This window comes from Rana temporaria, chromosome 4, assembly GCF_905171775.1.
Source record: "Rana temporaria chromosome 4, aRanTem1.1, whole genome shotgun sequence".
Lineage (NCBI taxonomy): Eukaryota > Metazoa > Chordata > Amphibia > Anura > Ranidae > Rana > Rana temporaria.
Genome location: NC_053492.1, coordinates 113,974,721 through 113,989,219, shown reverse-complemented (window position 1 = coordinate 113,989,219; position 14,499 = coordinate 113,974,721). Strand labels below are relative to the sequence as shown.

The window sequence follows — 14,499 nt, the reverse complement described above, 5'->3', positions numbered from 1 at the left end:
ACGCGTTTTACAGACATTTGGGGGAGATTTACTAAAACTGGTACACTCAGAATCTGGTGCAGCTGTGCAAGATAGCCAATCAGCTTCTAACTTCAACTTGCTCAATAAAGCTTTGACAACAAAACCTGGAAACTGATTGGTTTCTATGCAGAGCTGCACCAGATTTGGCACTCCAGTTTTAGTAAATAACCGCCTTGGAGTCTAACTATTGCCAAAGGACTGCAAATAAGTACTGTACGTCATGGTGCCCAAACTTTTGTACATGCCACATTTTATTTCCAAGTCAAAAAAAATTGTGCATTCAAATTAGCAAGAGTATATATATAGGTTCGTTTCCTGCAAAGATTGTGTTAAACTTTTCCGATTTGAATGTATCCTATGTATCGTTTCCCCCGCCCATTTATAAAAAGAAAAACATGTTATTGTACAGAGATATTCAAACACTTGCACACAATGCCAAGATAAAATTACACACAAGTCAAATGTTCTCGAAAATACAAAGTACAGTAAAAGCAGTCACATCATAATCACGTACCCACATATACGTGGACATTGTGCAACTAGACTTTTTTTTCTGTCATTTCAAAACCCAAGCAAAATCCTGATGAGATGGGACACAAACTCACCTGAAAATGAGTTCTAAAGTGAGCGACTAGAATCGGTCAAATACCTGTCCTCTGTATTGGTAGCTGCTCCTAGCAATGAGTTCCAATTACAATCACGACTTCTTTATACAGGTTCCTCTGTGTACCAGAGACTGCATCTGTAAAGTGCTGATTACATGGGATGAACACCTTTGGAAAATATGAACAAGGAAATCTAAACTAGGAAAAGCTGTCCGAGGCTGGACAATAAACTAAAAGCATTATTATTCTTTAATATGAAATCATCAACACCCCAACTTATACTGAACCTGCAGAATCCATACTAGGGGCTACACTATTATAAGAAGGTAGATACGTGGTTGCATGTTATGATTTTAATAATACCATGGTAAAATAAAAATATACAATTCATATGCTGTGTGAATAAAAATATGCATCTGAAATGATTAAAAGAAAAATTTCTTCTTTTACTCTTAAAAATGGGCCTTGGTCCAATTCATCCAGCATTTTCCTTCCATCGAAAACAGCCACCCCCTCTTTGTGGAATGGATCAATGTGTTTCCAAGGCAACTGGTGTCATTGTTAGACTAACAATATTTATAACCATCAGGATCCAATCAGAGGGGTTAAGGAAAAAGTGTTGTCACATTTTTGGGAAAGCAGCATTGTAACAGACACTTCATATATATGCAGCTCCGAAGATACTGCAGTTCTCTGCAGAAAGCGGTCCAGCTAATGTCCCATGGTCCCATTCCCAATACAGACCTCTCACCAGCTGCTGCTGCATCAGACTGTAGATGCCTAACCCGGGAATAGGACCAAGCGAATTCAGCCATCATCCGAATCGAATCCCTGAGCAGTCTCTTCAGAGGAGCTGTCCTTGTGGATTCGTCCGTCACTCTTCATACTGTTGAAGGTTTTTTTGAAAGCCACCATCATGGCATGAGCCAGCTTTTTGGCCTCTAACTTGCTTTCACACTCCACAGCATGGCAATCCATTTGGTAGGTCAGGTCATCGTTGATTTCTCGGTAAACCCAGGCAAAGATGTTGGGGCTGACATTGTGATCTGCTGTGCAGTAAGCAATTCTGGCCACCTGGAATGTGTCCATATGAAGAGTAGCCTCACCCTTGATGTCTTGGTGATGAAGTCGCACTTGGAAAGGACGGATTTCGAGGATGGTGTTGGAGGGGAACACATCTTCTCTGGCCAAAGTGTGCTTTTTCCACAATTCAATCACTGGTTGCTCTGTGCATCCAGATAAAAACTGAACTCCCGTTGCAGATACCTTTCCCAGATAGGTAACCTGAAACAAAGAAAGATAACAAATAAATTGATCTATACATTATGTCTCCTCTAAAAACATACCTCATTAGCAAGCCAAGTTTTGGGATGCCAATCTATTCTGAGAAAAGAGAACACCAGTAAATAGAAATGCAACAATAATTTGGTGAGAATCAAATGCACCAGAGAAATGATCAATGGCTAGAAGGGTAAATTATCAATTATGGGATATAGAAAGGCTAAGCAGAAGTACAACAAGCCCTTTTAAAAGGGAACAAACGTTTTAAAGTGATATTAAAAAGGTATTTTGTTTAAAAACACAACATGTTATACTTACAGTGCCTTGAAAAAAGTATTCACACCCCTTGAAATTGTCCACATTTTGTCACGTTACAACAAAAAACGTAAATGTATTTTATTGGGATTTTGTGATGGACCAGCACAGAGTGACACACAATTGTGAAGTGGAAGGAAAATTATAAATAGTTTTCAATTTGTTTTACCATGTTGTGTTGGTCCAACACAACATGGTAAAATAAATTGAAAACCATTTATCATTTTCCTTCCACTTCACAATTGTGTGCCACTCTGTGTTGGTCCATCACAAAATCCCAATAAAATACATTTACGTTTTTGGTTGCAACATGACAAAATGTGAAACCTTTTAAGGGGTAGAAATACTATATATATATATATATATATATATATATATATATATATATTATATATATATATATATATATATATATATATATATATATATATATATTTTTTTTTAAAGGCACTGTACCTGTTCTGTGCAGTGGTTTTACACAAAGCAGCCCAGATCCTCCTCTTCTAGGCTCTCTCGCTGACGATCCTGGCCCCTCCCTCCTGCCAAGTGCCCCCACAGCAAGCAGCTTGCTATGGGGGCACCTGAGCTGAGCCACTGTGCTGTGTCCATTCAGACATGAGGCTGCAGCTTGGCCCCTTCCCCTTTCTCTCCTGCCTTTGAATGACAGCAGCAAGAGCCAAAAAGGCACCCGCTGCTGTGTCTCAGCCAAGCAGGAGGGAGAGTCCCAGGCAGCCGAGGTTCTCGTGCAACATCACTGGATCGAGAAGGGGCATAGGGGGGCTGCTGCACACTGAAGATTTTTGTTCATCCTAATGCATAGAATGCATTAAGATAAAAAACCTTCTGCCATAGACAGATAGATAAAAAAATCCTATCCCTTTATGGTTAGCTATAACACATAAAATACACATGGCGCTTGTACTTAAACAATGATTCCTTAGCCTGGATTTCAACTTTAAAGTCACTGATCTCAAATCCTCTGGAAAAAAAAAAAAAAAAAAAAAACAGTGCATGCGGAGTCCTCTTTCACCACCATCACCCTAAACAAACCAGACTGCAATTTATGTAAATCCTCAGATACTGGGAATCTTTTAGGCTCTTTTTTTTATACTCAAACCCTTCTTCATTTCAGGGTGTGCCACTACACAGTGTACATGCACCCCCAGCTCTATACAACCAATACTGGGCCAGCAGATGGTACACAATTGGTGACATTCCACCCACAGGTGCATAACCATTCCAGTGTTATCCATGTATGCAGTGGATGTGTGCCATATTATATCAATCTGTATTTGGGGAGTAAGCCATTTGTGCAGCTTGTAACATGCTGGAGGAGAGCCTGATTTTATGCTAGATGTCAGTGTGTTGTACTTGACACTTCATATGCAGTAGATGTAGGAAATCCAGGCACCTCATACATCACAGTGCACATATAAACAGACATGTTAGCATGGAAAAAAACGCCATTTTATGATCCGTGAAAGTCCAACACTAACAAGAAGCAGCAACAGCAACACTGGTGATGTGAAAAACGTGTCACAAAGCTTCATCTGTTCAGGGGATCTTTCCACAGGGCAAGGGCAGACAAGAAAATACATTGACAAAAAAGGATACGTTTTAGCCCTGCCAACCTAGACAACACTTCAGCTGTGGGGAAAATGTGCAAACTGACCCCTTTCATTCTATGGTGGCCGGAGTTGGCAAGCGGCACAGTAATGACAATTTAAATTCCTCTGGTTTCTCCTGCTGGCAGGAGAAGAGTGGCAGCAATGTCTGTTGAGAGATGTGACTAGAGATGGGAGAAAGCTGATTAAACATGACCCGTCAACGGCAGGGAGCATAGGCAACCATCCTTGGTCTGAACTAATAAAAAATAAAAAAGCATCCAATGAAAACAGCAGGACAATAGGCCTTATGTATAAACAGAATGGGTGAAATAGTGTCTGTGTCGGCCATTGCCAATTGGATCATTTCACGCTATAATCTGCAACAGAAGAATAGCAGCAGAATAGAATTTCTTTATCTCCAGTTTTCTCTTTATTGGTTTTAGGACCCAATTAGGTAGCAGTTGAAAAGAAACCGTACCTTGTATGTCACAAAATATTCCTGAAAGGTTAAAAAAAAAAAAAAAAAAAAAAAAAAAAACACATTGAGAAAATAGAATTCTTACCATTTTGGGGGTACACATTGCCAGCCTCCTTGTACATCATTACTGGCAGTTCCAAGTTACTACACAGGCACAATTAATATTTCTAAGGCCAATTTCACACTGAGGCGCTTTACAGGTACTATAGCGCTAAAAATCACCCCTCCTTTCACTCCAGCAAGCTGACAGGCTGAACCTGTGCTGGAAGCCAATAGATGTAACTGCTCCTGGACAGGAATCTCCTTAACGATTGTGCAGCGGAGCAAGAGACACGGAGGACAATGCACCGGCCAATGGGGAGCAGGGCGCTCTCCGATGACGTCAGCAAGGAGCGACAAGGCAGCCAATGGCGTTTGTTTGCATCCCCTTCATTCAATTCCATCACCTTGGTTACACCTATGCCACCGCCGACGCCACACCAGTGCGTCTGGATCTCCATTGGCTGCCTTGTCGCTCCTTGCTGACGTCATTGGGGAGCGCCCTGCTCCCCATTGGCCGGGCCATCACCCTTCGTGTCTTTTGTTCCGCTGCACGATCGTTACGGAGATTCCTGCTCAGGAGCAGTTACATCTATTGGCTTCCAGCACAGGTTCAGCCTGTCAGCTTGCTGTCGCGACAACCGCAGTTACCATCTTTGGGAACCCTAAACCACGCTACTAATTAAGTCTCTAGTTGAGCATCAGGGACGTTCATCACAGCAGGTACACAAGAGCCATCATACCGAATTTTCCTTTTTCCACCTGGATTTCGGTGGTTACCTTGTTGAAGGTTTGACAAAGTTACTCTGGGGACATAAGATTTGATGTTAACCCCTTCCATCTTTGACTCCGTAGTGGCATCGGTGTTGCTTTTATTAATTATACCACAACTACTACCATTATTATTGTGTGCATTTAATGGGCCAGATTCAGCAAGAATTTACGCCGGCGTATCTATAGATACGCCGCGTAAATTCAAAGCTGCGCCGGCGTATCTTCTTTCTGTATTCAGAAAGCAAGATACGTCGAAATTAGGCTGAGATCCGACTGGCGTAAGTCTCTTATGCCGTCATATCTTAGGGTGCATATTTACGCTGGCCGTAGAATATTCAAATGACCTAGATACGCCGATTCACAAACGTACGTGCGCCTGGCGGAATTTTTTTACGTCGTTTGCATAAGGCTTTTCCGGCGTAACGTTGCTCCTGCTTCTATGAGGCGTACGCAATGTTAAGTATGGACGTCGTTCCCGCGTTGAATTTTTTACGTCGTTCGCGAATAGGGCTGGACATAATTTACGTTCACGTCGAAAGCAATGACGATTTGTGGCGGAATTTTAAGCATGCGCACTGGGATTCTTTCGCGGGGTCAACAATAATTTAAATAAAACACGCCTACATCATCCCCATTTGATTTAGGCAGGCTTACGCCGGCCCACATACGTTACGCCGCCGTAACTTAGGGCGCAAGTTCTTTATGAATACGGAACTTGCGCCCCAATTTACGGCGGCGTAACGTATCGGAGATACGTTACGCCCACACAATGTTACGCAAGACTATTACGTTTTATGCCATTTCCATCGAGCGCTGCCTTTTTGGTTTTTGTTTTAATGTTTAATAGCTAGCCATTAGTTTTACTCTTTAAGACGCCTTTCACACTGCATTAAAAATAGCGCCTGTAAAGCCTCAGCTGCAATCCCAATGTGAAAGCCTGCTTTCACACTGGGGAGCTGGGTTGGCAGGGCATCAAAAAAGGTCCTGCCAGCAGCTTCTTTGCAGCGCTTTAGGAGCGGTGAATACACCACTCCTAAAGCGCCCCTGCCCATTGAAAACAACCGCTGGCAAAAGTGCAGTTTTTAACCCTTTTTGGCTGCTAGCGGGGGATAAAATCGCCCTGCTAGCAGCCGAAAAAAGCCGCAAAAACTACGGTAAAGCACCGCTTTTACCGCCGACACCTGGGCGCTTTCAGTGTGAAAGCACTCTAAGGAAAGTCCACCCAAAACCAATTTCAGGTAGGGACTTAAGCCTAGTACAGTGGCATCAGCCAGTTGAATATTAAACCGGCCGACATTCGGCTTGTGTGTGTACAGCAGGCGGTTGAAGGGTCATGACCGAAAAAGGTCTGGTCGACCGACTCCCGATCAATGCTCTCAACCAATGGCTGGCTGACCCCTGTCAAAACACAATATGATAGCAGGGGAGATCGCTGTACCAACAACAAACCTGAGCTGTCCATTTTTTTTGTTCAACCCACCACATAGAACGAAGAGGAAACAAAAAAAATAAAAAACTGGTAGTGTGTACAAGGCTTTATGCTGGTGGGCTGTTATCTACTACAACCTTTTCTATTTCTTTTCACTGAACAGCAATACTCTTGTCTATGACTCCCACCACATTGAACCACTTCTGCTGCTACCTCCAGGGTGGGGAAGTCTGGGAACTCATGAGTAAAGAGGCCACGGTTAGGGTAGATTGGACACAGGCCTTTTGCCACAATGAAAATCCCAGTAGTAGAAATCTGATTCATGCTGCTCGGTTAGACAACTGTACAGCTTTCGAAGGCCACAGCTATTCGTGGCCATTTGCAAAGCCAGCAATCACCTGAGGTGGTCCCAGCTGGATGCACACAAAATGCATTCAGCCACGTTCACCACTGGTAATTGCTAGCTGTTCAAAGTGACTGCAAATGTACCCCCTTAACCAGTTCCCGACCGGCTCATGCAGATATACTGTGGCAGAATGACTCTTGGGCGAAATTCATAAGGCTTTGCCCAGGGGAGCTACCAGAAGGCAGGCGCCCAATGCGCGTGGCCCGTGATCGCCGCCGGCCACGCACGATCGCGTGCACAAGGGTGTGTGTGTGTATAAACACACAAATCCCTGTGCTATCAGAGGAGAGAAGACAGATTGTGTGTTTCTACAAAGTAGAAACCACGATCTGTCATCTCCTATAGTGAGTCCCATTCTCCCCCCCCCCCCCACAGTTAGAACACAATAGGGAACACAGTTAACCCCTACCCTGCCAGTGACATTTCCATAGTAATCAGTAAATATTTATAGCACTGATCACGCTGTAAAATGTGGATGGTCCCAAAAATGTTTCAAAAGTATCCGACCCGTCTGCCGCAATACAATTGTGTTTTTCCCCCCCCCAAAATTTACACTGTTTATAGCGCAAAAAAATAAAAACGGCAGGTGATCAAATACCACCAAAAGAAAGCTCTATTTGTGGGGGGGAAAAAAAAAAAAAAAAAAAAAGGACGTCAATTTTGTTTGAGTACAACATCGCACGACCGCACAATTGTCAGTTAAAGCGATGCAGTGCTGTATAGCAAAAAATGGCCCGGTCATTGAGCAGCCAAATCTTCCGTGGCTGAAGTGGTTAAGCTGGCCACACACAGATCTTTTGTTCTGCCTGCAGGTTGAACAAAAAATGTTCCAACAAATTCCTCCATCCATGCCAAACAGGGCATATGGATGAAATTACTGCATCAGATTAGATGCAACTGTTCTTCCGACAGCTTTTCACCTGGCTCCTTCGACAAAAGCTGACTAAAAAGGCATTTAGCAAGAATCAGCTAAAATTTGACCTGCTTATGGCCAGCTTTAATGTCCATGAGAGGTAAAGGATATTGCGAATATTTTTGATCTGACAGCATCTACCGATTGAGCACAAAAATTTTAAATATATATTAAAAAGTTTTAACAACCATGACTTCAAAAATGTCCGAGGGCTCTTTATAATGTGGCGTAAACGCTAAAGTAGTCAGTTGGTGTTCTTTTGATACAAAAAAAATAAATATAAAAAAAAATTTCAGACATTAGGTCAGTTTCCGTTTCTCATCCGTTTTCTTTGATGAACACTTACAGGGAACAAAACAAAATTTTATGAGCCCTACATGACACCCGAGTAGACATCCTGGCACATCCAGCATCTTCAGGAGTGGAAAGTGTTAAAAGCTGCAGCTGAGATTTTGTCTGTGTTAGAAGATACTACCACAGAGCTCCACACAAGAAAAAAAAAAAAAAAAAAAAACACATCTGGCGGGAGCTCCTGTGGAGCCAAAATATTGGATCCAGTTCTACATTCCAAAAGCGAACGCACTCAAATGCCCCCAACTATTAACCCAAACTGTACCAGGCAGCCAACAAAATCTACCCGTGTGTGGTCATCATAATTTTTAAGGTGAACATACAAGGCCAGGTTAGTTATAATGCGCCCAGAGCCTGCAGAGGGTTACTAAATCAGATGTTGTGTACTAGATTTCAGAAGAATCTGAAGTAAATTATGTGCCAATTATAGTTCCATATTCCTTCTGTCCAGTTTTGTACAAAGTCAATAGTTTTAGTCCTTTTAAACAAAATAACATGAACGCAAATTAGATCCCCCCCCCCCCCCCCCGACAAGGAAGAGAAGACTTTTGCACAATGAAGTGCATGCAAGATTTACATACTTTCTGCTGCTGTTTCGAGGTATCCTCAGATAGGAACAAGGTAAGGAACGCATAGCAGTTCTAGGCTGGCAGCACCAGAAAAATGGAAAGCTGATGCAGCAGGAGTGTGCATTATTAAGAAGGAACATTAACCACTTGCCTACTGTGCACATACACCCCCTTCCTGCCCAGACTAGATTTTAGCTTCCGGCACTGCGTCGCTTTAACTGACAATTGCGCGGTCATGCGACGTGGCTCCCAAACAAAATTGACATCCTTTTTTCCCCACAAAAATAGGAGCTTTCTTTTGGTGGTATTTGATCGCCTGTGCGGTGTTTATTTTGGGCTATAAACAAAAAAAAGAGCGTCAATTTAAAAAAAAAAACAAAAAAAAAAACAATATTTTTTACTTTTTGCTATAATAAATATCCCATTTTTTTTAAAAATATATTTTTTTTTCTCAGTTTAGGCCGACACATATTCTACATTTTTTTTTTTTTTTAACCAAAAATATCGCAATAACCTGGTTTGCGCAAAAGTTATATTGCCTAAAAAATAGGGGACAATGATTTTTTTTTTAAAAAATGTTATACTAGGAATGGCGGCGATCTGTGTTTTTTTCGGGACTGCGACATTATAGCGGACACATCGGACACTTTTGACACATTTTTGGGACCATTCACATTTATACAGTGAACAGTGTTATAAATATGCATTGATTACTGTATAAATGTGAGTGGCAGGGAAGGAGTTAACCACTAGGGGGCGGGGAAGGGGTTAAATGTGTATCCTGGGTGTGTTCCAACTGTGGGGGGAGGGGGGTGACTGGGGGAGGTGACCGATCTGTGTCCCTATGTACAAGAGACATAGATCGGTCTCCTCTCTCCTTGACAGGATGTGAAGCTCTGTGTTTACACACAGAGCTCCACGTCCCTGCACAGTTACTGGGCCATCGCGGCCGCCGGGCACGCACACTGTGTTCCCAGTGACGCGCGCGCCCTAGAGGCTTTAAAAGACAGGACGTCATATGACGGCCTGTCGGAACAATAGAGCATTCCGCCCGCCGTCATTTGACAGTGGGCGGATGTTAAGTGGTTAAAGAAATGTCCAACACAAGGAGATTTATCAACATTACAGATCAAAAAAACTTCATTCCCAAAAAGGGCTTGCCTTTTAGTTAAGGCAATTCAGCGCATCACAGATTTTTTTTTTGTACAAACTTTATTTGAAGTGTACAAAAAGTACAGTGCCATGCAATTCTGTAATGAATGAAGTTTCACAATGCAGTGTGTGTGTGAATTCACCCTTAATGTCCGACTTCTCGCTCCTTTCTGAAACAGGCTCTCGGTAGATTTTACCAATTCAGCTGGTATGTACGGAGAGTGAAACATTTTTTTTCCTGGCTCCCTGCGCAAAACACCTTTCAAATCTGTTGATCCACCTCTACCTTGCAGGCACACGTTTAGATTTTCAGAGGACCGAACGTCAGTTTTTGTGGCATGCTAGTCTGATGAAAGTGAAGAGGTTACTCACAATACGACATTTTTTGTACAACAGAATACAAAATGTCAGAAGTGACGTTGAATAGTTTTGTATGCATTCTTCCCTTTCTGAGCATGCGTAGTCTTGCTCTTATTTTTTTGGACGAAAACCGTACTAATGAAAACTAAAATCAAACATTAGTTTGCATCCGACAAAAAATGTATAGTCTGCACATCCAGCTTGTGTCTGACGACAAAGTGAAAATCGGCTATCAAAAGCACCGTACCAACAATCTGAAAATCGGCGGGCAGCTTGTCGGACAAATTTTTCCATCAGATTTTCGTATCGTGTGTACGGGCCTTTAGGCGCTCCTGGACACACAGACAAGACTGTCTGCTCCTCAGGCTGCAGAGATTTCCGGACAAAAATATTCACATAAAAAATCTTTGTACCTTCGCTGAACAAAAGAATGTCAAATTAAAAATTTCACTTCCTTTTAAACATTCAGTTTTAAAAAGAATGCAAAATTCTGAAAATTCCTTTGACCAAGAAGTTTTCTATTCTCCTTATAATGTTCCCATCAGTGTCGTCGAAAACAAATGATGATTTTACCCCACTAACAAATTAGTAAATTCAAACAAAGCCACCTGCCTTTGACAAGGGAGTCTGTCATAATATATTCCAGTTCTGTCAGAAAATTTGCAAAAAACAGTCTAATAGTATATACAGTATATCTCTTGTCTTATTCTCAGAGCAGATTAGAGATTTTGCTCCCTAACCATATAGCTGGTTATTTATATTTACCACTGTATAGAGATATTTAACTACTTGCCGCCCGCCAATGACAAATTGACGTCGGCAAAGTGGTTGTAGAATCCTGACTGGACGTCATATGACGTCCTCAGGATTCTAAGCCGCTGCGTGCCCCCGGGGGCGCGCATCGCGGCGATCGTTGTTGCGGGGTGTCAGTCTGACACCCCGCAACACCGATCTCGGTAAAGAGTCTCTCACGGAGACTCTTTACCACGTGATCAGCCGTGTCCAACCACGGCTGATCACGATGTAAACAGGAAGAGCCGTTGACGGCTCTTCCTCACTCGCGTCTGACAGACGCGAGTAGAGGAGAGCCGATCGGCGGCTCTCCTGACAGGGGGGGTTCGCGCTGATTGTTTATCAGCGCAGCCCCCCCTCGGATCGCCACATGGACCACCAGGGAAGCCCACCCTGGACCACCAGGGAAGGGCAAAAAAAAAAAAAAAAAACCATTAAAAATAAAAGATGCCAATCAGTGCCCACAAATGGGCACTGACTGGCAACATAGGAAAAATAAGTGCCGCCCCACAGTGTCCATCAGTGCCACCCCACAGTGTCCATCAGTGCCACCCCACAGTGTCCATCAGTGCCACCCCACAGTGTCCATCAGTGCCACCCCACAGTGCCCATCCGTGCCCAGTGCCCACCTATCAGTGCCCATCTGTGCCAACCATAAGTATCCATCAGTGCCACCCATAAGTGCCACCCATGAGTGCCCATCTGTGCCGCCTATGTGTGCCCATCAGTGCCGCCTATGTGTGCCCATCAGTGCCGCCTATGTGTGCCCATCAGTGCCGCCTATGTGTGCCCATCAGTGCCGCCTATGTGCCCATCAGTGCCGCCTATGTGTGCCCATCAGTGCCGCATACCAGCGCCGCCAATCAGTGCCCGTCAGTGCTACCTCATCGATGTCCATCAGTGCCATCTCATCAGTGCCACCATATCAGTGCCCGTAATTGAAAGAGAAAACGTACTTATTTACAAAAAAATTAACAGAAAAAAATAAAAACGTAATTTTTTTTCTAAATTTTCAGTCTTTTTTTAGTTGTTGCGCAAAAAAAAAAAAAAAATCACAGAGGTGATCAAATACCACCAAAAGAAAGCTCTATTTGTGGGGAAAAAAGGACGCCAATTTTGTTTGGGTACAGTGTAGCATGACCGCGCAATTGCCATTCAAAGTGCGACAGTTCTGAAACCTGAAAATTGGCTTGGGCGGGAAGGTGTATACGTGCCCTGTATGGAAGTGGTTAAGAATAAACTGCCTTTTTTTTTAAACTTTACATATTAACCAAATTATACACCACATTTTTAAATGTTATTATCAGAATAAATCGAAACAATAAAAATCAGCCAACTAATCAATTATGAAAATCAATCGTTAGTTGCAGCCCTACTGGGCACCATTACCCCCTTCCCGCCCAGGCCAATTTTCAGCCTTCAGCACGGTCACACATTAAATGACAACTGCACGGTCATGCAACACTTTACCTATACGAAATTTGTATAATTTTTTTCACACAAATAGAGCTTTATTTTGGTAGTATTTAAATTGGCACTGAGTTTTTTTTTTGCCAAACAAAAAAAGGAAAAATCGTTTTTTTTTTTTTAGAATTGTTTTTTTCATAGTTTGTTATAAATTTTTGCTAATGGGTAATTTTTCTTCTTCAGTGATGTGCGCCGATGAGGCACCGGTAGGTGACACTGATGGTCACCGATTGGCAGCACTGGAGTTGGTGACAATGATGATGGGAGCCGATGTCCCTTTTACACAAGCCGGTTATCAGCTTGCTTCTTCTCTCCGCATGAGGAAAGAAAAGCTGTAAACTGTCCTTTGTGATAAACTGTCATTGGACACAGCTGTTCACAAAGCAAAAGGGCAGCTGGGTTTGGCCCTTTACGTCCATGGACGGCCACCCAGCAAACTAAGCCTGCACGGTAGCTGTCTTTCGGCTATAATGCTGGCAGGATTTTTTTTATTTTTTTTTATTTAGTATGCTGTGTGAATGGGAACAAATTTTACTGCAACAATAGAAACACCGTAGGACTACCATACACCAGTAGAAGTTAATGTGGCCAAATCAACAGTTTTCAAATGTAGAGATGAGGAAAGTCAAAAGAGAAGGTTGGACATTTTTTCTCAAATAAACAGAATTCTAACCGACTATGGCTTTTGTCTGGGAAAAAGCGTACTGCTTGTAAAATGTAGCAGCCTCTACTTTAGGTAGGTGCTAGAAGCAAGATTTTTGTTCGAGCAGGGAAAATCGAGTACTGTCCGTGATACTTTTTTTTATTTGTACTAACATACAATTTTTCAGGACTAAAATAAAAAAAGTATTACGGACAATACTCAATTTTCTCTGTCACAACTGCACTAATACGGCTACAATCACGTCAAGTATGTTAGAGCAGGTAAATTTAGGCAGGTCTAGCTGGGCTCTGAGAGTGGCCTAAAGTAGCAGCAGGTGACTCACACGCAGCATCACTTCTCAGTTACCTCCCTCTGGCTTCTAGAAGGGAGGAGAGGAAGAGAAGTGGAGCTGCCTGGGCTGTTCCAAGGAGCCCTGACCAATCCCCAATTTGGATTGGCAGGGGGCAGTTCTTCTTAAATACCTAGAGTCAGCCCTGCTGGGGAGGAGTTGTCAGGTGGAAGAAGCTGGAGATGAAGCACTAGGTTGTCAGGGGGCCTTTAAGGCACTCCCCCCAGTCGGGGGAGGGGGGGTATTCTTTGGGCCTGAGGGGTTTAGGTGCAAGTCGGAGCCTTGCTGAGAAACAAAGAAGGATCTGGACAGGATGCACAGAAAGGAACCGAGAAAGACAACAGGAGCTAGTGTTGCCGGGCAAGACTCCAGGAGTGCAGCCAAGAGGACTGGTGAGTGACCGGCACAGTTGGGAGAGCTGGGGAGGCATGCCGGAGCAGACTGGGAGTGCAGTCTGAAATGGATGTAGAGCCAGCGGTAGAGACTGATGTCATGGACTGTGGATTTGGGCGACTGCAGCCAGGAGGGCTGGCAGGGCCTGAAGAGAACTGACTGGGAGCAGTACTCCACCAAAAGGTCAGTTAGCGTCAAGGACTTTCCTATTTTTGTTTTTACACTAAAAGGGGCCCGCAGTCCCTGCCTGCAAATGGCAGTTGCCAAGGCCTGACAGAGTCAGAGTTGAGCCTTCATGTGCTAGCTGTACCGGGAACCAAGTATTGTACAGGACAGAGAGGAACACTCTACAAATAAGCATTGTGCTGGAGGAGACTGGAACTCTAGAAGTGTAAATAGGAGGTTCCAACTGATCATCCTATTGATTCCATTATTGATTCTGGGCATCCCATAATCTCCCTTTACCCTATCCAAGTTCAAAATCCCTCAATAAAATACAAAATATAAGGACTGTTCATTGTCTCAAAAGTGACTGGGCGACAGGTGGATCACAAT

At 43.2% G+C, this 14,499-nt stretch overlaps 1 protein-coding gene across 3 annotated transcripts in view; it reads right to left on the bottom strand.

Annotated features, from left to right (window-relative positions):
• Positions 1-254: 254 nt before the first annotated feature.
• PID1 (phosphotyrosine interaction domain containing 1) overlaps positions 255-14,499 on the bottom strand; it is a 114,663-nt gene continuing 100,418 nt past the window's right edge. For all 3 annotated transcript variants that reach the window (XM_040348829.1, XM_040348828.1, XM_040348830.1), the window contains one exon: positions 255-1,910. In XM_040348829.1, the coding sequence (XP_040204763.1) occupies positions 1,434-1,910 (477 nt within the window). In that variant the 3' untranslated portion in view covers positions 255-1,433. The remainder of the gene's footprint in view (positions 1,911-14,499) is intronic.